We start from the raw sequence: 25,173 nt of genomic DNA on the forward strand, positions 1-25,173 counted from the left end.
ATTTCATTACATTTTGTTTAAAATTTTTGTATTAATTTTTTTCGAATTTTTAAAAAAGTTAGTAAAACACTCTTTACTTCGGCCATTTGTTCGTATTTTTTTCTCGGCATTTTATTACTTTAAAAAAATATCATAATTTCTAATTTTATAATTTTACATTATTTCAGTGCATTATGTTATTTCTTTATTAATTTAGTGCGTTTTTTAAATTAATTTAGTGTAAAAAAAAACCCAACCCTTATTCCCGCCCTTTGCTCGTATTATTTTCCCGAATTTTATTACTTCCAAAAAATATATTATTTTCGTATTTTATTATTTTATATTATTTCAGTACATTTTGTTTGAAATTTTTGTATTAATTTTTTCCAAATTTTTAAAAAATTTAGTAAAATACTCTTTACTTCGGCCATTTGTTCGTATTTTTTCTCGGCATTTTATTACATTATTTCAGTACATTACTTCGGCCTTTGCTCGTATTATTTTCCCAAATTTTATTACTTTCAATAAAAATATATTATTTTCTTATTTTCTTATTTTATATTATTTAGTACATTTTTTAGAAATATTTGTATTAATTATTTCTGAATTTTTAAAAAAGTTAGTAAAACACTCTTACTTCGGCCATTTGTTCGTATTTTTTTCTCCGCATTTTATTACTTTAAAAATATCATAAATTCTAATTTTATAATTTTACGTTATTTCAGTGCATTATGTTTGAAATTTAGTAAATATACTATTTTTTCGGATTTTATTACTTTTGGTGGATATACAATTTTCATTTTTTTCTTCTCGTATTTTATTTTTTCTTAAACATATTTTTTATCATTTTATTTTTAATGCTATTTTTCTAAAAAAATTAATTACAACATCCTAAATAAATTTCATAAAAAATTCCTAAAATACCTAAAATTTCTTTTCATGCTAGATAAATTTCATAAAATATATATGCTAAATAAAATAATAAAACACGTACATTGTACATAACATAAATTTTTTACACACAAATATTACAAAAAATTTAAATTAATAAAAAAATACTTTTTTTCTTTCCCTCTTCTCCTTTCCTTTTCTTTCCTTCTTTTTCTTTCTTTTTTCTTCTTCTTCTTTCCTTTTCTTTCTTTCTGTCTTTCTTTCCTCTCCTTTCCTTTTCTTTCTTTTTCTTTCTTTCTTTCTTCTTCTTTCCCTCTCCTTCTCTTCCCCCCTCCCACCAAACGGTGGCCCATTATATGGGCAGTGCCGCCCATGGGAATGGCACCTTTGGTGCCGCCTATTAGTCACCAGTCACATCACGCAGCCTTTTTTTTCTGTTTTTTATTTTTTTGTAATATTTTTGTAAATAAAAAATATATAATATTTTGGCTATTTTTTATTTTTTTGTAATATTTAGGTAAAAATCCCTATAATAATAGTTGAATAAATCATAAACAACCTCACATAAGACTTCAAATTTAAACCAAAATAATTTGAATAAAGGTAAACCTCATTTTAAGATATCAGACACTTCGTTAGTATTTCATATTTGGACAAAATATTAATTTGTAAGTGATATCTTGGTGTAATAATCAAACATTGACAATAAGAACATGTCAAACCATAAATCTTCCTTTGGGCCAATTTATTGCTCACACGTAAAACTGAATAACTGTCACATGTTTATTACTATAGTTGCACATTTAATATTATTAACCTTAATTTGAGCTGCTCAATATTAACATAACTTAAGTTACATGCGCATAACCTTTTATATTTTAAAACAAAATAATTTGTACAAAAATATCACTTTGACGACTTATTGCTTCAATTAAGTTATTTTAATATATATATAATTATACCAATATTCAAATTTAAAATTTACCCAATAGTCAAAGGTTAAAACTAAAATTTCTGATTGTATTACAGTTTCTGAAATAACCAAAAATAAGATTTTCTAAATGGCGCCAATAAAAAACCGAAAACCTTAATGTTTAACTCATTTTTTTTAAAACCATATATGTCAAAACCAAGCAGAAATAATGTATTCATAATTTTGGCATAGACATAACACCAAAGCAATTCATGCATATACGTGTACTAATAATCAATTAGAAAAATTTACCTTGCATATACCATGTAAATCTAAAATTGTATTTATGAAAAATATTTTCAAGCAAATTAATCTCAAAAACAAAATCATAATAATTGGTATATCTCATAATTCAAACTATAGATCATATCATCATAATCTAATCAAATATTGTAGAACCAAACTTAAAACTAAATACTTTAAACATGTATCATGGTTGGCATAAATTTACATCAAAGGACCCAAAAAATTGAATACATATCCATATAAAAAGATAACAACTTTAACGAATGTTGATATATGAAACCAATTTAACAAAAAAAACATAACTGAATTCATAAAAATTATCAATAATCTTAGCATCAATACACACAAAACATAAAACAATAAATATTTTATAAATTTAATAAAGCCAATTCAAACTATACTAATAACATAAATCCATAAATCATACTATGAAAGAGCTTAGCAACATATTTAATTCTTACCCCTGCGTAACAAAAAATAACCCTGGTAAATGGAAAATGTATTCATCAACATTATTATTGGAAGACAAAAGTGGTTATGAAACGTGGTTTTAATGTTTTTAAAATGGTATGCCAAGCAGTGCAGTTTTGTCAGAGATTATTATTATTATAAGCCAAAAGTGGTTATGAAACGTGGTTTTTATGTTTTTAAAATGGTATGCCAAGCTGTTTTATCAGAGAGCAACGAAAAGAAATTGTGGTTGTAATCAATGCAAGGATTTTGAAGAGATTTTATTCTACAAAGATACTTATAGAAACAGTAAACTATTAAAATAATTATTTTTATTTGTCTTAACTTATATTTTAATTATTTATGTTTAAAATGTTATATTTTAGTTACTTATATTATTATAGTGTAATATTTTAGGTATTGAGCCGTTAATTGTTGTTAATGGTATAATGTTAAGTTGATGTGACACGTTAAATCATCATTTTAAACGAAAATTTTAGGTTAAATTCTATAATTAATTCTTATTTTTTTTTCTTTTATGTACTTTTAACTTTCCTTTTTTTTTCGTTCTCTTTTACTTTTCTCTCTATTTTCCTCCATTTTTCATTTTTTAATGGAGTTTTTCTATGTTCTTCAGAACACAAGGCTACCGAAGTCTTGAATCGAGAACATGTGTATCGTGATTAGATAATCGGTAAGGGTTAGTTTGTAGGGCATACTGTAATCAACAACCAGAGAAAGAATTGGTGGTTAGGACGTTCTTAGCCACTATAACCAGCTTACTATTTGGAGGAGAAAACTCATTTTCGAGGATCGATTCAGAGACCAAACTCATCGAGTCTATGACTAAGGCTTATTATTGTTGTTCACAAAATTCGAATTTAATTCATAATTTAATTTAATTTTTGATTTCTTTAATTGTTTATTTCTACTATCTCAATTATTAAATTTTTAGAATTTTCCAACTCCCCTAATTTATTTAATTTATTTTTTAGCAGGTCTGTTTGGAGTGGTGAACATGACTATTGCCACGATTATCAGCTCAACCGGAATTCTGTTCACAAGAAAGACACAGAACTTGATCACAATATTCAATCCCTGTGGGCTTGACACTACTACTCTTTACTACTATTTAGAGTTATTTTAATTGTAAGAATTATTTTTGGTGCTTTCGATGACCATCACAAATATATCCTCTTACTTTTGATTGGTTTTTTAGAGTTTTCTGTTGTTCTGACAAGTTTTGAGGGTTGTATATGTAATTTTGTGTTTTTAACCATTAACATTTTATTGTATGTTTCCTAATTGTCCTGTTTTCGTAAAAGTATTTTATTGAATAAAAAAGTGTCATACAAAGCAAAAATGGTTAAATTAACTAAATATGCCAATTTTTTATTTGGCCTTTTAGGCTTTTTTTTTTATTTTGGGAAGGGAGAAAGGGAAAGCATGTCCAGCTGGGCGCGCTTTCCTCTAATGGTCAATTCTAACGGATTTTTGAACGTTTGTTGGCAACGGTAAAAAAAATTTAAGCGACCCCCACCAGTCAAATTGTTTTTCTATAAATACCATGCAATTTTATTTTATTTTTCTCTCAAATCCATTTCTTTCTAATCTCCCAACTCTCTTAATTCTCTCAATTTTCTCAAGTTCTATTCTAAATTTTTCGATATGCTCATTTAAAAATATTATTATTTTTAATTATTTCGTATTTTATTCGTTTCGATTAAATTTTCACGAATGACAACCTCTTTAATTCGTTTCCACGACAAATACATTTTCGCTACTCAAGCGTTAATGGTAAGACAAAATTTTAAAATTTGTTATTTTTTAATTAAGTTAAGTTTGAAGTTTTTTATTTTTAAAAATATTTTAAATTAATTTTTTTGTCGATATAAATATGCATATGATTATGTTTTGGAGGGGTTCATACATAATTTGTCAAAGGGCCTAATCATCGAAATTCGTGGTTACTTGTAAGACGCATGTTTCTTGCATACGTCTCGTATGCTCAAGGGCTGCAAAGTCAATCCTACACTCATCGGCGCATTGGTGGAAAGATGGAGGCCCAAGACACACACTTTCCATCTTCTATGCGGCGAGTGTACAATCACACTCGAGGGCATAGCTTTACAATTCTTGACATAGTGTTTATTTAGTTTTTTTGCCACATCCAACCTAAGAGTTTTGGTTAAGTCGAAGGCGTTACATTCGATCACCGAAGTGATCTTGTAAAGCCACTTTTTATACATGTGAAAAGGGTTTATCAAAATTTTTAAGTATTTAGAAAAACAAAGAAAAACATTCATTCAAATTAATAGTTTTCTAAACCGAAATAGCATGCAATTATCAGAGTATTAACTAAATGTCATGCTTTAAAATAACTAAGCTAATCTACTTCCAACCTAAAATAAAAACAAGAAATAATTAATAATTACAACCTGAACATAAACTGTTTTAAGGGAACTTTAATAAAAACTTTAAAATAGAAATAATGAAAAACAATCTTGCTAATCCGAAGTTTCTCCGATGCCATCCCAAGTCCTAGTTTTCAGTGTTACCTGAGAGGTAAAAAAAGGGGGAGTGAGCTTACAACAGCTTAATGTGAGTTTAAATTATAAACCATTATATATAATTGAAAAACAATAAACCTTATAATTGATAAATAGTAGTGAACTAAGCATTTTTCTTGGAATATATAATAAATCAATGTATAGTCAATTTATATATGATGCGATGCAAATTATAGTTTGAAGTTCCCACCTGTCCATCCTATTCATCCTTGAGCATTCCTCGATATTCCAAAACATATAATAATAACTGACCATCCCAGGTTTGATTTTCGGTGACCATGGTCATTCACTTGTCATCTGTGACAATGACTTTTACTACAATAACTTACCATCCCGGTTGCCCGGTTTTGATGGCTTTTTAAACTATCATCTTGGTTTATCTGATTTTAATGACATTGCCGCCTACTTCATACAGTACTGACATTCAATATGGACTTAAATTACTATTGCCTCCTACGGAACTCCTCCGCCCTCTATACCCATTTTCATGTAATTATGCACATATACTTAGCATGTTATGCTATTTTTCATCAATCGATGCTACATTCAATATTTCATACTAGCATTTAATGGTGTTTGTTCATGCATATATTCACGTCAATTTCACATAGACATATAATTTGTGCGAGTTAAAATAGTGTCACACATACATCATCTATATGTGAATTAGCAATCCTAGTTTATCTAGCACATACATACGGGTTCGCATGATACATATGATTTGCATGGTATCTAGGGTTCCCATGTTAACACAATAGGGTTCACAAAGTACAACATATGGGGTTTGCACATTTTTACTAAGGCTCGCATGATAACATATATAAGGGTTCGCATGATTTTTTCCTATGGGTTCACGTGATACATATGACTCGCATAGTTCTTAAGGTTCACATGTAATAATATACATGTGATCCGCATGTAATAACAATAAGGGGTTTGCATGAAATAATAGATAAGGGCTCGCATGTAATAATAGATAAGTGACTTGCATGTAATAACATATATTTGACTCGCATGTAGTAACATATCATTGACTCACATAAACAGTGGTTCGCATGTAATAATCTGACTCGCATGTAATAGCATATCATTTACTAGCATAAACAATGGTTCGCATGTAATAATGTGATTCGTATGTAATAACATATCATTACCTCACATAAATAGTGGTTTCGCATGTAATAATGTGACTCGCATGTAATAACATATTATTGACTCGCATAAGCAATGATTCACATGTAATAATGTGACTTGCATGTAATAACATATCATTGACTCGCATAAACAGTGGTTCACATGTAATAATGTGACTCACATGTCATATCATTGACTTGCATGAACAATGGTTCACATGTAATAACATATACTTGACTCGCATAAACAGTGGTTCGCATGTAATATTCAACAGGTGACTCGTATATACAACAAATTAGGGTTTGCACATAATAATTTATCGGTTCGCATGTTTATTCAAAGAGCTCGCGTACTTATTCCTATATAGTTTTGCATATGAGTTCGATATGGGGGTTCGTATATAAGGGCTCACGTATAAGGTTTCACATGCAAGGGCTTGCACAAAGGTTCGCATATATCGGGTTTTCATACTAGGGGTTTGCCTATTTAGGGGTTCACACATGCTAGGGTTCGCACACAGGGCTCGCATATACAAATTTGCACATACAGGGGGTTTCTCCTAGAGAGTTCTTATTTTCTACTACTTTCAGTTATATATAGTGATTTAAGTTTTAGATCCCACACCTAATTTGAAAACACAAAAACCTTAATTTGGAAGAGGAGGTTGATGATCTTCTTGGGAGGATAGGGACAATTTTGAAAACTTTGACTCCTTTTGCTTGAAAGTTGGTTTAGCAAGAGAAGAACTTGGGGGTGTTTTTCTTGAAAATTTACTAGGTAAAAGTTCTAGGTTTTGAATAAATTGGCTACTTATAAAGTTTTCTTTCCCTATTTGAAATAGGTTTTAAGAATTCATGTAGAATTGAGACTATTTTAAATCAAGGACTAAATTAAAAAATGTTTTTGGCTGGGCTAATTTAAAATTTTGACACTTTTGTGGGGTAAAAGTAAGGAAATAAAATATTTTAATTGAATGTGCACTAAAGGTTTCAAACTTCAGACCTATTGGTAAATTAAGGCCTTACCACTAAACCAACAAGCTAATTTTTATTATTTTTTAACAAAAATTATTTTTAAGGCATTCTAATTCTCTCACCCTAAGTTTTTTTTTAAATTTAAATTTTACTCCTATTTCTTCTAGGCCCAATTTTGGATGTGACAAAAATTATGTAAAACACATAATTTAGCGCTGTTAAACAACTCTATTTACATCAATGCTTGTCTTGAACACATGTTTTTCATTTACCACATAAATGCATATTACTTTCAAATAAAATTTCAAGTACTAATGTATCCTATAAGTATTACTAAACTAAATTACCAAATTTTCATTTAGAGTTTAAATTATACAAAGAAAAACTCTTGATATACTTACAACAAAATGTTTGAATGATTCCCCCTTTCTTCCTTCCTTGAAGTTTTTGTTTCCTCGCCTTTAGCTCCAATTTGGTCTTCACTCTTTTTCTCCTTATCTTCATGGACACAATACATGTAACATTTAATATCAATATAAAATCACACACCATTTCCATGCAATGTAATGAGATGAATATAAATTTCTGAAAAAAAAGACCCTCCATCATCCTTACCTATTAACCTTAAAACCTTAACTTCTCTTTCTTTCAAAACGTCCTCTTTAACAACTTTTCCAAAAATTCTTCTTGTTATGTAGTTTTTAACGTTGCTCTATTAAGATTTATGATGAAAATTTGAGTCAGTGGCGAAATTAGGGGGCTGACTGGGGCTCCCGCCTCCCTAAAATATAAATTTTTTTATTTAGGCCCTTTAAAATTTTTAAAATTTTAAATTAGTAAAGGTAAAATTGCACTTTTTCCTTCTTAAAAATATAAAAATTTGATTTAATAATTTAACAGTTATAAACATATAGGCTATTAAAATGGTGAAATTGTATTTTTGCTATTATAAAAATTACAATTTAATTTCAATCCCTTAAATATATATTTTTTGATTTGGCCCCTATTTTGAGTTTAAAAGTTTGGAATAGATTGGAGATGAAAGAAATGACTAAAAAGAAAAGAAAAGAAAAGAAACTAGAACAAAATGGTGAGAGGGAGATGTGGGGAAGAAACCTTAGCGGATAACTTTCCAATAATAATATGTAGGCTATTTTACCAAAATAATCCAAAATATATTATATTTATAAAAATAATTCAGGTTTAAAAATAATCACTAAAATAACCCAAAATGAACAGTGAAATGGGGTTGTGGCCTATAATGGCCGGAACCACCTCATATCTTGGACCCATGATTGCTTGATAATTGTGTCAAACTTAAAAAAAATGAATTTTTTGGTTCTGGCCTGTCAATGGCAGGAACCAGTGTATTTTTTAAATTGTATAATATTGGTATACAGAAAAGAAAAAAAAGGAAATTTTTTTTTGGGTGCTGGCTTGTCAATGGCCGGCACCCCCAGTATACGAATTTTTTTTTAGGTATTGGTCTGTCAATGGCCGGCACCAGAATACAAAAAAAGTAAATTTTTTTTGTGATGGCCTACCAATGGCCTGCACCACCTTTTTGAATTTTTTTTTAACTTTTTTCGAACACTAGTGCCGACCATTGACATGAAAAAAGTAAAAAAAAAATTTCCAGAAAGGTGGTGCCGGCCATTAGCAGGCCACCACCAAATTTTTTTTTTACTTTTTTTTAACTTTTTTCGTATACTGGTGCTTGCCATTGACACGAAAAAAGTAAAAAAAATTCCCATAAAGGTGGTGCCGACCATTGGCAGGCCACCGCCAAATTTTTTTTTTTCTTTTTAACTTTTTTCGTATAATGGTGCCTGCCATTGACACAAAAAAGTAAAAAAAAATTCTCATAAAGGTGGTGCTGGCCATTGGCAGGCCACCACAAAAATTTTTTTTTAACTTTTTTCTTATATTGGTGCCGACCATTAACACGAAAAAAAGTAAAAAAAAATTCTGGTGCCAGCTATTGACAGACCAGTACCCGAAATTTTTTTTTTCGTAGGCTAGCACCCAAAATTTTTTTTCCTTTTTTTTCTGTTTACTAGCATTATATAATTTAAAAAAAAATACACTGGTTCCGGCCATTGACAGGCTAGAACCAAAAAATTCATTTTTTTAAGTCTGACACAATTATCAGGCAATCATGGGTCCAAAATACGAGGTGATTCTGGCCATTGCAGGCCACAACTCTATTTTATTGTTCATTTCGGGTTATTTTAGTGATTATTTTTAAACCTGGGTTATTTTTGTAAATATAATATTTTTTTAGATTATTTTGGTAAAATAGCCTAATATGTATCATCTTTTGAGGATTTTTACCTAAATATTACAAAAAAAACCAAAATATTATATTTTTTATTTACGAAAATATTACAAAAAAAACAGAAAAAAAAGGCTGCGTGATGTGAAAGGAGACTGATAGGCAGCACCAAAGGTGCTATTCCCATGGGCGGCACCACTCGTGTTATAAACACGAGATCCGTCCAGCTGAAGGAGAAAAATAAGAAGAAAAATAAGAGAAAGAGGAGGTGCTGCAAAAAAAGAGAGAAAAAGAGAGAGAGAGAAGAGGAAAAAAAAGTATTTTTTAAAAAATAATTGATTACTATTATTATTTTGAGTATAAAACTATTATTATTTTTATTGTGTTAGTTATTAGGATTAGTGGTTAAATGATGTTCATTTACAAAATGATAATTGAAAAAGTATGAGCTTAAGGATGAAAAATTACATATTGAAACGTTGGAGATTTTTTTTGAGATTTTGTTTATTTTTTGACAGATTGAATATTAAAGATGGATGATAAGTTTTTTGTATGCGTTTATTTCGATGGAGTCATCTTGACAACAAGTGTTAAATGTGTATTTGAATGTCGGCAACAAATAGCAATGAGATTTAATAGAAATGTCTCGTTGGATGAAATGAAGGCAAGGATTAATGCAAAAATTCTTAGACGAGAAGGATATCAAAAATTTTCTACAAGTTTCCAGTTTCGACAAATCCGATCAAATTCACCGAAACGGAAGTTGTAGACGACGAAGACGTGGAGACAATGGTCGCTCTTTACTGTGGGAATGGGAGTGACAAGAATGCACTGATTCACTTATTTGCTGAGTTAGTTGGTATGGAGCAGAATGAAGATGTCAATGCATCCGATGAAGAACACGGAGCTCAAGAACCATGGATGGTGGCTCTAATATCATACGTTGATAGTGAATCGACTATGGGTGGGATCGGTATCGATCTGAATATTACACCCGATATTGATGTGGATGGTGGTGAAAAAGAAGGTGGTAGCTATCATTGGGATGAAGAGGTCAATAGTGACGGTGATCCCGATGTGGACGATGTACCTGATGATATTGACGATGAAGATGTCAACAACGATAGAAACATTAACGCTTCTTCGGTCAGGGAGCAGATGCGATGTATTTTGATACACAATAATCCTGGGCCACACATGTCACTCATAGACCCCGATGCAGCGTATGTAGCTGAGTTCCCGGAGTACCTTGAAATAGTTCATCCTCACGGGCTGGTCGTAAATTCTGATCATGATGAGTTATTCATAAGCCAGAGATTTAGCTGTAAAAAATAGTGCGTATTTGCTATTAAACGGTACAGCATAAACATATCAGTGGATTATAAAGTCACAGTGTCTACTTCGACAATATATATTGGAGAGTGTTGGAAGGCAGCGGAAGGCTGCAATTAGAGGGTACAAGCTGCATTCATTAAAAGTTCTTAGATGTGGGAGATACGAAAATTTGTTGGTCCTCATACATGCACATTAACACGTATGATAGAAGATCATGGAAAACTTGTTTCGAAAACTATCTGTACATGTATCATGCCAATGGTGAAGGACATGTCGACCATTAAAGTTTTAGTACTGATTGCCGAAATGCAAGCACGATTCCATTATCGAGTATCATATTAAAAGGCATGGGTAGCTAAATAGATGGTAATGGAGCTACTGTATGGGGATTACGATTCGTCGTATAATGAGCTACAAGGATGGATAGGTGCTATGCGGGAGTACGTATCGGGGACTGTGATTGAGTTACAGACAAGGCCTTATTACGGGCTAGACGACCAGTTACAGCCGGCAAAAAAGATTTTCCATCGGATGTTCTAGACCTTTGATCCATGTGTGCGGGTATTTCCCCACTGTACGCCATTTGTGTAGGTGGATGGGACCTGACTATATGGAAAATATAAACAGATTCTACTTCTTGCGGTTGCTCAAGACGGAAATAGAAACGTGCTCTCGATAGCATTTGCCATCGTAGATTAAGAGAACTTGGAGTCTTGGAAATTCTTCCTCACTAACCTGCGAAGGTATGTTATTAACAACGATAACATTTGCATCATCTCTGATAGAGGGAAAAGTTTAATTGCAGCAATTAGGCGTTCCGGTGTGCCATGAAGATCCGTTTACTGCATCCGTCACATTGCGGCTAGCTTCCACAAAGATTATAAGAATGCAGACTGGAAGAGACAAGTCGTGGCAATGGGTAAATGATAACCTTATATTTTGAATATAAGTTGTAATGTTTTATGTTATCGAGTTACTAGAACTTAATTTTTTTCATCTGTCACATTGCAGCATACGAGTTAGAGCTACATATTTTCTGCCAAAGAATGATCCGACTTGAGAGTGATATGGAGGGGCAGACAAACACATCTTTCCGACAATGGTTGGGCACAATAGAGCCGTGGCAATGTGCTCAAAGTTTTGACGAGGGCTTTCGTTATGGCCAAATGACCACAAACTTAGTCGAGGGGATCAATGCTGTCTTGTTGAAAACACATCATCTTCTGATTGCATCTGTCTTTTCTACTACTTTTTACAGGCTGGCTACCTTGATGCCAAGAATGGGTCAGCAACAAGTCGACCAGATGGAGGCGGGACACGTGTTTGTCGAACATGTTAGGGATGCAATGGTTGCAAACCGTCGGATGGCGAGGTCAATGAATGTAGAAATATATTCATGGTGATTGGAAACGTTTCGAGTTACTAAGACCATCAGTCATCTACCTGGTATACCAACTAGGTCCTATAGAGTTGACCTCCGGAACAGACAGTGCGAGTGCAAGAGGTTCGACACACTTCATTATCCATGTGCGCATGTCGTGGCAACGTGTTCTAAAGTCAACCTTAATGTTGAACAATATGTCGATGATGTGTACATACTCGAGCGCACATTGCGTGTCTAGGAAAATGAGTTCCCCATCCTGCTTGACCTATCTATGTGGGAGGTGCCTCCGACAACTTTCGAGCTTATCCCAGACAGAGGGTTGCGGAGGAATCCAAGAGGTTGTCCGCAATCAAGCAGAATCCGTAATGAAATGGACATTAGGGAGAAATCCGACGGTAAGCGTTGTGGATTATGTAGGTTAAGTCCGACGGTAAACGTTGTGGATTATGTAGGTTAAGTGGTCATAGTCGAAATAAATGCCCTCATCGGAACTTTCATGTTGGACAGTCATCCGGATCGGGTCGGAATTGACCTAATGATGTAAAATTTGTATGTATAGTATTATAAGACGTATAATTCATTTGAAGTACTTTTTTATTATTCAGCTTATGCTTATGCTTAAATTGTATCCAAATTAAGTTATAAAATACCATGTGCGCATTTGGAATTATTAGAATTATATGTCCGACCCGTAGGCATTTAACCTTAAATTTAGCTTTAATATAATGCAAAAATAAAATAATTAAATTTATACAAAAAAATTCAGAAGTAAGCAAAGATTAAATTAGAAAGATTAAATTTATACAAAAAGAATACAAACTTCGTAATGTACAAAAAGTACATTAAACCCCTAAAATTGATGGTTCGATGGTGTGGTCCTAGGGGTATACCTATTCGGAGGTCAACGCTCACGTTCTGGGTGTTCGCAACGACCAACATCATCATTCGGCGCAAGTGGGGGTGTGGCAAACATAGTGGAAAAATCCTGTGGCTCGTTCAGCACCGACGAACTTGAACCAGAAGGAGTCCCATGATGCTGTAGATACGGGTCGAATGGGTCGGGCATGTCGTACTACGGAGGGTAGGATCCAAAGAGTTCAAACTCGTAAGCGTATTCGCCCCCTAAGAAGCTCAAAAAATAGTCACCGCCCGCCAAATCTGGATGATAGCTATGTGAACCCCTATGTGACTGTGATTGTTCGAGATCTGGCTGGGGCTCCTGCTCGGGTTCTAGTTTTGAAGAATAATATGCCATAGGATTTGGATCCACCGGGGCCGCTGTGTCCGATCCCCTAGGTTGTTGCACGTTGGGGGGGACTACAGTCAACTGGCCTCCAAGTATATATGGCTTCCCGCAACTATAGTACCATTGTATATACTCTAATGATGGTTGTGATTCGGAAGCCATAACCATTTGAGGTTGTCGATGCAATCGATCGTTCCACAGTGCCACAAATTTCTGGTGCTTAATTCCCCAATCCAACATCGGTTTTCCTCTCTTATTCATGCCGTGAACTTCCCCCTCCTCGCACAACAGATCCGGGATAGGTTGGATGCAGCCAAACTTTCGTAGCACCCAATCTCCGTGATACCACTTGACTATGTTGAAATTTATAATTGCTGCGTTAGTGCACTATATGTGGAAATGAACTTATGCAGACGAGGGTACCACGTCTATAATTTTCGGCCTACGGTATGGCATCCATATAAACTGCATGATTAATAACATTGTTATAATTAGCCATAACATGTGAGTAAGATATAAAAAGTAAGATGTCATGAATATTAGAATAGCAGCTTACCTCTTCCCGGGTATACTGTTCGATCATGAGTCGGTATATCGGGACAGTGTGCGACCTCCCGATACCCGGACGAACACTCCACCTACAAAAAAAATATAGGGTTTACGGTTGGTAACATTAGTCAATATATTATGACTACAAATAATGACAATTTATATTTTATCACCTGTTCACCAGTGGATAAATATACGGTTGGTGACTAACCGATGCCACAAATGGCATCCAATAGAGCGCTCAGGACTGCAGCAATGTGAGGCATCTGCCCATGTCTACAACATCCGGGTTTGTCACCCGACAAAGCTCCCAGTACAGCACTGCTAGAATAGCGGAGCCCCAGCTATACGAGCTAACACTGGACAAATCAGCTAACAGGGGCAAGTACATCAAATGCACCTTGTTATTGTTGGCATCGGGCATGAGTACTCCCCTTAGGATATGCATGATGTACGCTCAAGTAGCGCACATCAACTCACCTTCAGTGGCAGTCGCTGATAATTTTCCAAATTTGGATTTCAACCATGTAAATTTTAAGCCCGAAAAATTCGACTCATCGTCCTCTGGCGAGTCTCCTAGGAGCTGATAACAAAGTGCAGCCGGATCGGTAAATGAAGATACTCTCGTTTCGGGACTCTCGTCAATTGGGAGCCCAAGCTGCATTGCAACATCCTCCAAAGTCACCGTGTACTCCCCACATGGAAAATGAAAAGTGTGGGTCTCTTGGTGCCACCGCTCCACTAGCGCAGATAATAAATCATAGCGCAAGTCAGAGGTCCGGATCAATGCTGCTGACCCAAATCCGGCTTGCTCCAAGTACGGCATCATCGGACATCTGGAGCTTTCTTTAAACCATTTACACGGCCCCTTATTACTCGGTAGGAGTCCTGATAGTGTTAAATTATAGAAAAAATATTACGATAACATAATTTATTTCTATATATTACGTATATCCTTTTTAAATAAATAAAACCCGTGATTAACAAAACATAAATCATACCGCCTGATTAGCCGCATCAGATATGTGTCTATCAGGTCAAATCAATCGAGCCATTGCGATGCCTGCATGTTGAAAAAAAAGTTAGTAAAACACTCTTACTTCGACTATTTCTTCGTATTTTTTTCTTCGCATTTTATTACTTTAAAAAATATCATAATTTCTAATTTTATAAATTTATTAATTTAGTGTGTTTTTTAAATTAATTTAGTGTAAAAAAACCCTGCCCTTTGCTCGTATTATTTTCCCGAATTTTATTACTTTCAATAAAAAATATTATTTTCGTATTTTATTATTTTATATTATTTCAGTACATTTTGTTTGAAATATTTGTATTAATTATTTCCGAATTTTTAAAAAATATTGTAAAATACTCTTACTTCGGCCATTTTTTCGTATTTTTTTCTCTGCATTTTATTACTTTAAAAAATATCATAATTTCTAATTTTATATTTTTACTTTATTTAAGTGCATTATGTTTGAAATTTATTAAATATACCATTTTTTCTCTTCTCCTTATATTATGTTATTTAGCATATAAATTTTATGAAATTTATTTAGCATGAAAAAATTCATGTTATGTATATTGTATGTTGATTAGGAATTTTTTTTATGAAATTTATTTAGAATGTTGTAATTAGTTTTTTTAGAAAAATAGCATTAAAAATAAAATGATAAAAAATATGTTTAAGAAAACATAAAATACGAAAAGAAAAAAACGAAAATTGTATATTCACGGAAAGTAATAAAATCCGAAAAAATGGCATTATTCAGAAATTTTAAACACGGGGTCAACCCGAATTGACATTATTCACTTTCTAGGAAATGTTAGGGATATTACATACTTTACCTTTAAAATTTTAAAATTTACAATTATCAAACAATCTAATTATATTTCATACTTAATTTAAGCAATATACCAAAAAAAAATTATAACTTAAATTTAATAGTTAATTTTCTAATTATCAAATAGCACCTAATTCTCTTTAAATATTAACTCTCTCAGCAAAACGTGCAAAACGTGGACCGAAACAATTTTAAAAAAAAATCAAAATTTCATCACCCTTATGTTATAGGTTAAAACAAGCTATTACTCCATGTATTTTTTTTATAGAATTTGATATTTAGTCTCCGGGTGAACTTAAATTTTTTTTAGGGGGTTAAAATTAAATTGTAATTTTTACGATAGTAAAAATACAATTTCATCATTTTAATAGCTTACGTCTTCATAATTTTTCAAGGATTAAATCAAATTTTTATCATTTTTAGGGGGCTAAAGTGTAATTTTACTTATAGTAATTTAAAATTTTAAAAATTTAAAGGGCCTAAATGGATATTTTTTCAATTTAGCCTTTGCCAGGCCCTAGCTACGCCCCTATTTAGTCCCTATACTTTAAAAGATAAAATTCAATCCTTTTATTTTTTTCAATTTAAAAATCTTATTCCAATCATTATTGTCGTTGGTAGTTTCTATTAAAAATTGTTAAAATAACATGTTTATTTCCATCAATCATATTACACATTACATGAGGGTAGCTTCATCAGCATGCTGAATTGACAAATTTTGATAAAAATATTTACGATTTTAATGATTGGATTGAGATTTTAAATCAACACAATTAGAGGACTAAATTTTTAACTTTTTAAGTTTAGAGATTAAATCTCAAATTTTATTAAAGTGCAGGGACTAACAGCATATTTTAACCATTTTTCTATCTGAATATTCAGATTGACAATTTTTTTTATTATTTCAGCCAGCTATTCGCGTGGGACACGCGAGGTTTAAAATAATGGCTGCAATTCCGACTTTTAGTCACGGGTCATTTGCAAATCCTTCTTGCAAGATCTCTAGAAAATTAGTTGCTCTACTTTACCATCTTCACAATGGAGACTTCAAAATTTTTTCCGAGCGTAGAGATACCGAATGAAGGTTGCCAAAAGACATTAAAAAACTGCAATGAACTGCTGCCAACTCTCCCTCAAAGCAAAGCATGGTGGCTTGACCAGCTTTTCCAATACCAAGGCTTCTGGATACCTAGTTTTGGCATAAGAGGAAGCATGTTGATCAATGATCACTTCAAGCCTCGATCCACTGACATCATCGTCGCAACATTCCCTAAATGTGGCACCACCTGGCTCAGAGCCCTTGTTTTCTCCATTATCAACAGAAATTCCTTTGATTTCAGCGACCATCCTTTGCGCAAAGCGAACCCTCAAGAATTGGTCCTCTTCTTCGAAGGATATCTTCATAAGTATGGGTCAACTTCCTTCGTCGATGGGCTTCCTTCACCTCGCCTTCTTTCAACTCACCTTCCTTACTCTTTGTTCCCAACACGCATGACCGATGACACCTCGGCTTGCCGTTTCGTTTACATCTGCCGGGACCCCAAAGATGTTTTTGTCTCAAAATGGCATTTCGCCAACAAGTTGAGACCCAAGGAACTGCCACCACTTTCACTAGAGGAAGCCTTTGACTTGTTCTGCAAAGGGATATCGGAATATGGACCGTTTTGGGATCACGGTTTGGGGTACTGGGAAGCTAGTGTGGAGTCACGGAAGAAAGTGTTGTTCTTGAAATACGAAGATGTGAAAAAGGAGCCTTTGGGGTGTGTGAGGAAACTTGCAGGGTTCTTGGGGGTACCCTTTACACCAGAGGAAGAAAACAACGAGACTGTGGCAGAAATAGTGAAGTTGTGCAGTTTCGAGAGCTTGAGCAATCAAAATGTTAATAAAAGTCAAACCAGCAGTGGAGAACGACCTGTTGGTAACTCTGATTTCTTTAGAAAAGGAGAAGTAGGAGATTGGGTCAACCATTTGTCACCTAAAATGGTTGAAAAATTGAATCAAATTACAGAACAAAAGCTTAATTCAAGGTACTGGATTCAACTTTGATTGACTCCTACTACTTTATGATGTTATAATGATATTAGAGTCTATAAATTATTTGTTCACCGTCTCAGTGAATCTGGTTTATAGAACTAAATAAAAGAAGTCTTTGTTTGTAGTTATGTGGTTTGAGTGGCTGATAATGCTTTTGGTTGTTAGTTGTTTGGGTCTTTGAGTGGCAGCTTCAAATTTTATTAAACATATATTTATACTTGTATTATATTTGTGAATGTATTATATTTGTGAATGTAATATATTAAGATTTTCCAAAAAAAAAGAATAAAAAAAATGTAACACCCCTTACCCGTATTCGACACCGAAATAGGGTACGAGGTATTACCGGAATTTACAAATTAATTTACAGACATTTCATTTTTATCTAACATTCATATTTATAACCAATCAAAATCAAAACATTAATGAGCTAACGTTAACCAATTTAACTTATACATGCCATATAATCAGAATCAAATCATCCAAAATTACCGATAGAACAAATTCATAATATGATATATCTCCAACAAACTTCCGATAATCATTTCAAAGCATCTAATAATTATACATATTACCAATAATAATTCAGTTCCAATATAAAACACACATATATATAATATTCATTACCGAATAGCATTCACTTCAATTGAAATTAAACAAAATATAGTTCATACGAACTTACCAGGCTAAATTACAGAAATACCAAAATTTAGGGACATTTTGAAAATTTTCTATTTTTCTCGAATTTTCACCCAATCTTGATATAAATTAATATTTCATTCAATTTACTAATTTAAATAATAAAATAATTCATTTCATGCAATTTGGTCACTTTTTGACATTTTTACAAATTTACCCTTAAATTTTCACATTTGTTCAATTTAGTCCCTGAAACATATAAATTTGTCATTTTTAATGAAAACTCATGCTAGTTGAATAATTATATATTTTTCTCCTCCTCCTCTCCATTCCACATCCTTAATATATATAACATACTTATATGTAACATTATCTATAATTTCACATTTATTTATATTCATTCAAAGCTGTCCACTTGAGTCATAGTCACTAAATTATTTATATCTTGAGCTACAGAACTCCAAATTGAGATCCGTCAATTTTATCTGAAAATATACTCACATATATTTTTACCATAAAATTTTCAGAATTTTTGGTTAACCCAATAAGTACAGTTTATTCTTTAAAGTCATCCCTGTTCTGCTGTCTGACAGTTCCGACCCTTCTTCACTAAAACTTAATTATCTCCTCATACAGAATTCAAATGATGTTACCATTTTGTTATTGAAAATAGACTCATTAAGGATTTAAACATATAAATTTAAGCATCTAATTATATTTCTCCAATTTTTGATGATTTTCCAAAATCAGAATAGAGGAACCCGAAATCATTCTGACCTTATCTCACAAAACCTATTATATCTCATAATTTACAATTCCATTTCTTACACTGTTTTTTCTATGAGAAACTAGACTCAATAAGCTTTAATTTAATATTTGGTTCATCCTCTAATTTCATTTTTAAAATTTATGGTGATTTTTCAAAGTTAACCTACTGCTGCTGCCCAAAACTGTTTTAGTGCAACATGTTAATTACTAAGTTTATAACTTCCTTATTCCCTTTCTCTATAATATTTCCCATCACTTTCACTTATTTCTCTTCACTAATATATCAAGAACATAAGACTTTATATAAGAAAACTCTACTATAACATCTTTTCCATGCTATTTCCAATAATATCAAACTCAAAAGTACATAAAAATCTTGATGTTCTTACCTTGTGCTATTGATTTCAATCTTTAACTTGATTTTCTCTCTCCTCCAGCTTCTATTTCTTGAATCTAACTTGATATTCTAGCTCCCCATAGTCTCCTTGTTATCTTTCTCTCTTGATGAATATGAAAATTCTTTTAATTTCTAAGTAAAAATGGTGAATTTTTGGTAAAAGAACCAAATTGTAAAAAAACAAAACTTTCCTTCTTTCTCTCTTCTCCTCACGTTGGATGCATAGAAGATGATGGGTTGGTTGCTTTTCATCTTTCTTTCCACATATATATACTAAATAAATTAATAATAAAATAATAAAATATCATTTAAAAATTAAATTAAAATATAAATAAACTAATAATTAATTAATTAATTAATATAAAATATCACCAACATCATCATTGCCTTCTAGATTTCTCTCTCTTCTAATTGACCATTTTGCCTTTTATGTTCTTTTAAAATTCCATCATTGAGTCATCACTTAATTTGGTAAAATTACAATTTAGTCCCTCATAATTCCTTCATCTATTCAATTTGGTCCCAATTCATCCATCTTCCTTAGTTTCTAGATTATTCCACCCTTAAATTATTTACACTATTGGTCCTTCAACTTTTTTATATTTACACTTTAACCCCTCAAATTTTGAGTATTTACTCTTGGGTAATAAAACTTTTCTCACTTTTGCAATTTAATCCTTCCTTGAATTAATATGTCATAATATAGTTTCCAATGTCAACATAATTCAATTACCATTTTTATCACTTTATTTCCTTATTTTACCATATCAGTATTTTCATACAACATTCCTATCATAATGCAACCCATGTAATAATTTTAAAATAAATTTTTTCTTGTCGGATTTGTGGTCCCGAAACCATCGTTCCATCTAGACCCAAAATCGGGCTGTTACAAAAAAGGCTTAGTTTAAGTATCATGTGATTTCTATCTTATGGATAAATGAATCATTGTGTTAACTATTTTCATGATTATTAAAAATATCTTGAATATTTTTACAATAAATATATATTATATGTTCCATTGGAAATATAAGGTGATGTACACTAAACTAATTAATTAATTGACTAAGGCAAATGCACCTATAAATTAATAGTATAGCTATGGTGAGCACATATATCGTTTCCTCTAGGACTATAATTACTAGTAATTATCACATTTCTATTATTTAATCTAATACTTCAAGGGCTTAATTAAAATTAAATTAAACTATCTAAATTAACTAATGAATGCACCAAAGAATAAAACACAACAAAAATAGTCAAATATCAACCAAGTGACAAAACAATACCTAGGTAAGGATCCACCTAAATTTTATCTATAATTCTCAATCTAATTTATGCAATTTCTTTTATTAGCTTTTTGATCCATAAAAATCTCTAATTTATGTTAATATCTCTTTCGAGCATAAGAGCAACTAACTCTAGGTTGATTAATTGAAATTTCTTTCTACTTAAAACCCTTATTATTGCATTAATTTGCTCTTTGGATCCCCATATTAGATTTGACTCTAATCCGGTAGATTTATGTCGTCCTATTTCTAAGATTGCATAAAACTCCATTCAATTATGTAAGATCTAATCGCAAAAAGGGTCTATTCAACCTCAGACTTATGCACATCTAATTTGAATCAACACTCTAAAATTATCAACCCCAGAACAATTAAGCATTCATAATTGAAAACAAAGAAATTAGGGTTTTATTGCATAAAACTAGAAATCAAATAATAAAATCCATCCTAGGGTTTATCTCCCCTAGGTATTAAGAGAATTAGTTCATACTTACAAGAATAAACACCAAAAATACAATATGACCACTAAAATAAAAGAAATTCATGATAATTCCCTTGGAAAAGACTCTTGTATCTTGATGGAGAATTGTTTGAAAATTGACTTCAATGGTGTTTGCTGGGTAATTTTCGTGCTATCTCTTGATGTCCACTTTTTTTTTTTCTCTTTTAATTCCTTATTTATGCCTTCTTAAAGTGTCAAAAACCTTGACTTCCTTCTGTTAGCGCACATGGTTCCTAAAATCGTCACGCCTTGGCCACACGGTCATGTGGATTGCCCATATGAAACTTTGCTGCATGTGTACAACTTCCGGAATGTTCCATTGTTTTAATTTTCACCATTGTTCACTCTTATTTCTCGCAAGTACCCTATTAAGCATAAAAACATGAATATAAAGAATTAGAAGTATATAATTAACCATTAACGTCATATAATCACCCAAAAATGCACTGAGAATGAGGCTAAAATAGATTACTATTGACACTTATCATAAGGATGCAAATATTCTTTCTGGTATGGAATTTATTTACTTTTCAAAAACGAGTATCACTATCAATACAATTATAAGTACAATATAAACATAAATATATATTCAACTAGTTATAATATAAAATTGAACCAATATAAAACATAACGAATAAAGAATCATACAAAATTAATGTCTAACAAACACGTGAAGAAAGCACAAACCATATATTGTAATTATGGATAAATCTATCTTAACCAACAAATCGGTCCATCAAATTTTAGTATGATAAAGCTTTTTTTAAAATAATAGGATAGACTACAAGACAGTAATGCCACCGAATACCATGTACCAAAGAAAATGTCATCATCATACCAGAAAAAAAATTATTATTGTAATAAGTACAATTTGCCCGGGCTCGATTAAAATCCAAATAAAACAAATATAAAAACCAGTCCAATATTCGAAGGCCCATTTTCATGGCCCAAACCTAACTACCCAGATGCAGGCCCAAAGCCTAGGCTTTACCCTAGCCCGATTTCAGTATGGCCCAGCGTAAGTATTCAGAAGCAGTAGCCCTAGCCGCATTCTGCTCAACGCCCCCAGCAGTCTCCAGCGTCGCCAGCAAGACTCTAATCAGTGCACATTTCGGAACCGACCACTCCCCACGATACCTGCAAACACGGACTAAGAGTCCAAGAAGAAAATATTGTAAAAATAAAGCATTTTATCGGGCTATATAAAGCCAAATTGGTATACTGAAATGGGGGAAATGAAAGATTATAAAAAAGAAAAAAGGAAGGCAAACGTCGTATTGAAAAACATCAGAAAACACGAAAGATCAGAATACGATTTTGAAGGTTTTTATTTTTTTCCTCGAGTCTCCTTTCTGTTTTAGTCACCATTTCATGTTTTTGAGACAAAAATAAGGGAAGAGGGAGGAGTTTTGTTTACCTTTCGATCGGCGGCGTCGTACGGTGGGGAAAACATGAGAACGGCAACGCTGAAGGGTTGATAAAACCCTAAGGAAGCTGCTTCTGCTTCAGGGAAAAGGGAGCAAAATATTTTCCCTAAATTTTTTCTTTTTTTTAAACTTTAAATAAAGAACAAAACGACGCCGTTCTGTGGGGGGAAAGAGTCCGCGCGTTAACCCGACCCACAGGTTGGGTCCGTGCATTTTTACCCTAAATGGGTAATTTTTGAAATTGGGCCCCCAGGTTTTGCAGTTGTTTTAAATTTACTTTTTTATTTCTTTTAAATTTTGTCATAAAATTTCTTTCCTGTTTCAATTCGGTACATAGACCAAGCGCATGGATCCCGCTAAAACGACGCCGTTAGATAGTGTGGGGATATTTCCCTTTGGGTCCTCCTCTTGTTGCGTGAATTTTGATTTGGTCCTTTTTGTGCTTTCAATCTTTAAATTTGGCCTTTAAGCTCCGATTATTTTTTAATTTAATCCTTAATCAGTTTTTTAGTTTTTTTTATTGATATTTTCATTGTATTATTATTATATCATTTATTAGCATTATTATTATTATACTTATATACATGCATTTTTATATAGTATATACGCATATTTTTATATAACATACATATATGCATTTTTTTAATATATATATATATATTAAGCTCTTATAAATACATGCATATTTTATTCATACGTTTTTTATATATATTTTATACTTTATATATACACATACACATTTCAAAGTACACATACATTTTCCATATTTTACAATTCAAAAAATACATTCATCTTCTATAATATATATATCCCTTTTTTATATTCTTAACTTATCAAGCATTTTTTTTATTGTTCTATATATTCTATTATTTTATACATATTGTACATATATACATACATTTAAATACATACATATTTTCATGATTTACATGTACATATACCTATACATTTTGATTTTGTAAATATGCACATATACATACTTTCCTATTCTATTTTCACAATTTTCACATATATATATACACACATTTTTTTCAGAAAATTATTATAAGTTTTTGCTTTATATAATTCATTCTTTTTCATGTATACCAATATGTATTTTTTATATATGCATACACATATTTTTAAATTTACTTATATTGTACTTATATATATATATTTGTAAATACATATACATATATAATTTAAATTAAAGTGTTTGTTTCACGTTATACATTAGCTTTTTAACATGCTTTTTAGAAAATATATATTTTGGTTGCGTCAAAGCATTAAAATCATCATATTTTATAAATTTTCAAAATATTTGGCATGCATAATTCTCGAGAAAGATCGTGTCCTAACTTACTGGATTGCGATTATTTTTCGATGAATTTAGAAAGCCAAGTATTCATTTTGCAATAAATTCACAAATTTCAAATAAAGGCTTATTCTTGGGAATTCAAAAATGTTGGGTCCTAACTTACTGGTCGTGACATTTTGTCATCTCGAAATAAGAATTTCTAAAACAAAAGGCAATGTTCGGTATTTTGAAGATTTAAAAATATTGTGCCCTAACTCACTGGGTATGGTGTTTTATTTGTTTGAAATAAGAATGTTTTGTTATTTTAATTCATTCACGAGTTAAAAGATTTCTTTTAAAATCTTTTTCAAATTTTCGACACCAAGACATTAAACAATCAATTTGGTACCGATTTTGGGCGTTACGAGGGCACTAACCCTTCCTCGTACATAACTGACTCCCGAACCTGTTTTCTCAAATTTCGTAGACCAAAATTGTTTTTAAGGTGAGCCAATCACACCTCAATTAAGGATCGGTGGCGACTCCAATTTTTGTGTTTTAAAAAGTCGACATTAAATTTTTGTTTTCAAAAAAATGGTTTCGACAATTATGTTGAATGATATATGTGTATCTGTAATTTTATTATGTGTGTATGCTGAGTGAATTTTGTGTAAATTTTTTAGTTTAGTTCAAATTTTTTGGGGTTTTCCTTTCATATATTTTATACTGATTTAGTTTTACATTATAATTTCTTACTTGTATTATATTTGTAAATGCAAAAACTTTATTGGCTGCCAACATATTGGGCATCTTTCCCCACAGTTATCTCCAAAATTTCTTACACCACAAACTACAGAAAGGGGTTTCACTTAAAATGACACGAATGAATCCCACAGTTTTATCTGGTTTTGTTGAACTCAACAATGGGTTTTTTACTTGGTTCAAAGCAGATATCCAAACAATCTATGTAGCCAATCAAAATATAGTGATT

The 25,173-nt window shown here is 31.8% G+C and overlaps 1 protein-coding gene and 1 long non-coding RNA gene across 2 annotated transcripts; one reads left to right on the forward strand and one right to left on the reverse strand.

Annotated features, from left to right (window-relative positions):
* Positions 1 to 16,787: 16,787 nt before the first annotated feature.
* On the forward strand, positions 16,788 to 18,012 carry LOC107950421 (cytosolic sulfotransferase 13). Its single transcript, XM_016885263.2, has one exon. The coding sequence runs from the start codon at positions 16,889 to 16,891 to the stop codon at positions 17,894 to 17,896; it is 1,008 nt and encodes a 335-aa protein (XP_016740752.1). The 5' UTR covers positions 16,788 to 16,888; the 3' UTR covers positions 17,897 to 18,012.
* A 4,279-nt stretch (positions 18,013 to 22,291) lies between these two features.
* On the reverse strand, positions 22,292 to 23,018 carry LOC107950420 (uncharacterized). The gene is made up of 2 exons (XR_001698044.2): positions 22,897 to 23,018; positions 22,292 to 22,629 (listed from the first exon to the last, which is right to left on the reverse strand). It is a non-coding gene; the product is annotated as an uncharacterized lncRNA (long non-coding RNA).
* Positions 23,019 to 25,173: the final 2,155 nt, after the last annotated feature.

The sequence above is a fragment of the Gossypium hirsutum genome, chromosome D03, assembly GCF_007990345.1.
Source record: "Gossypium hirsutum isolate 1008001.06 chromosome D03, Gossypium_hirsutum_v2.1, whole genome shotgun sequence".
Taxonomy (NCBI): Eukaryota; Viridiplantae; Streptophyta; class Magnoliopsida; order Malvales; family Malvaceae; genus Gossypium; species Gossypium hirsutum.

Excerpts from the sequence above, each read along its gene's own strand:
- LOC107950421 (XM_016885263.2), top strand. The coding sequence starts at position 16,889 with ATGGAGACTTCAAAATTTTTTCCGAGCGTAGAGATACCGAATGAAGGT.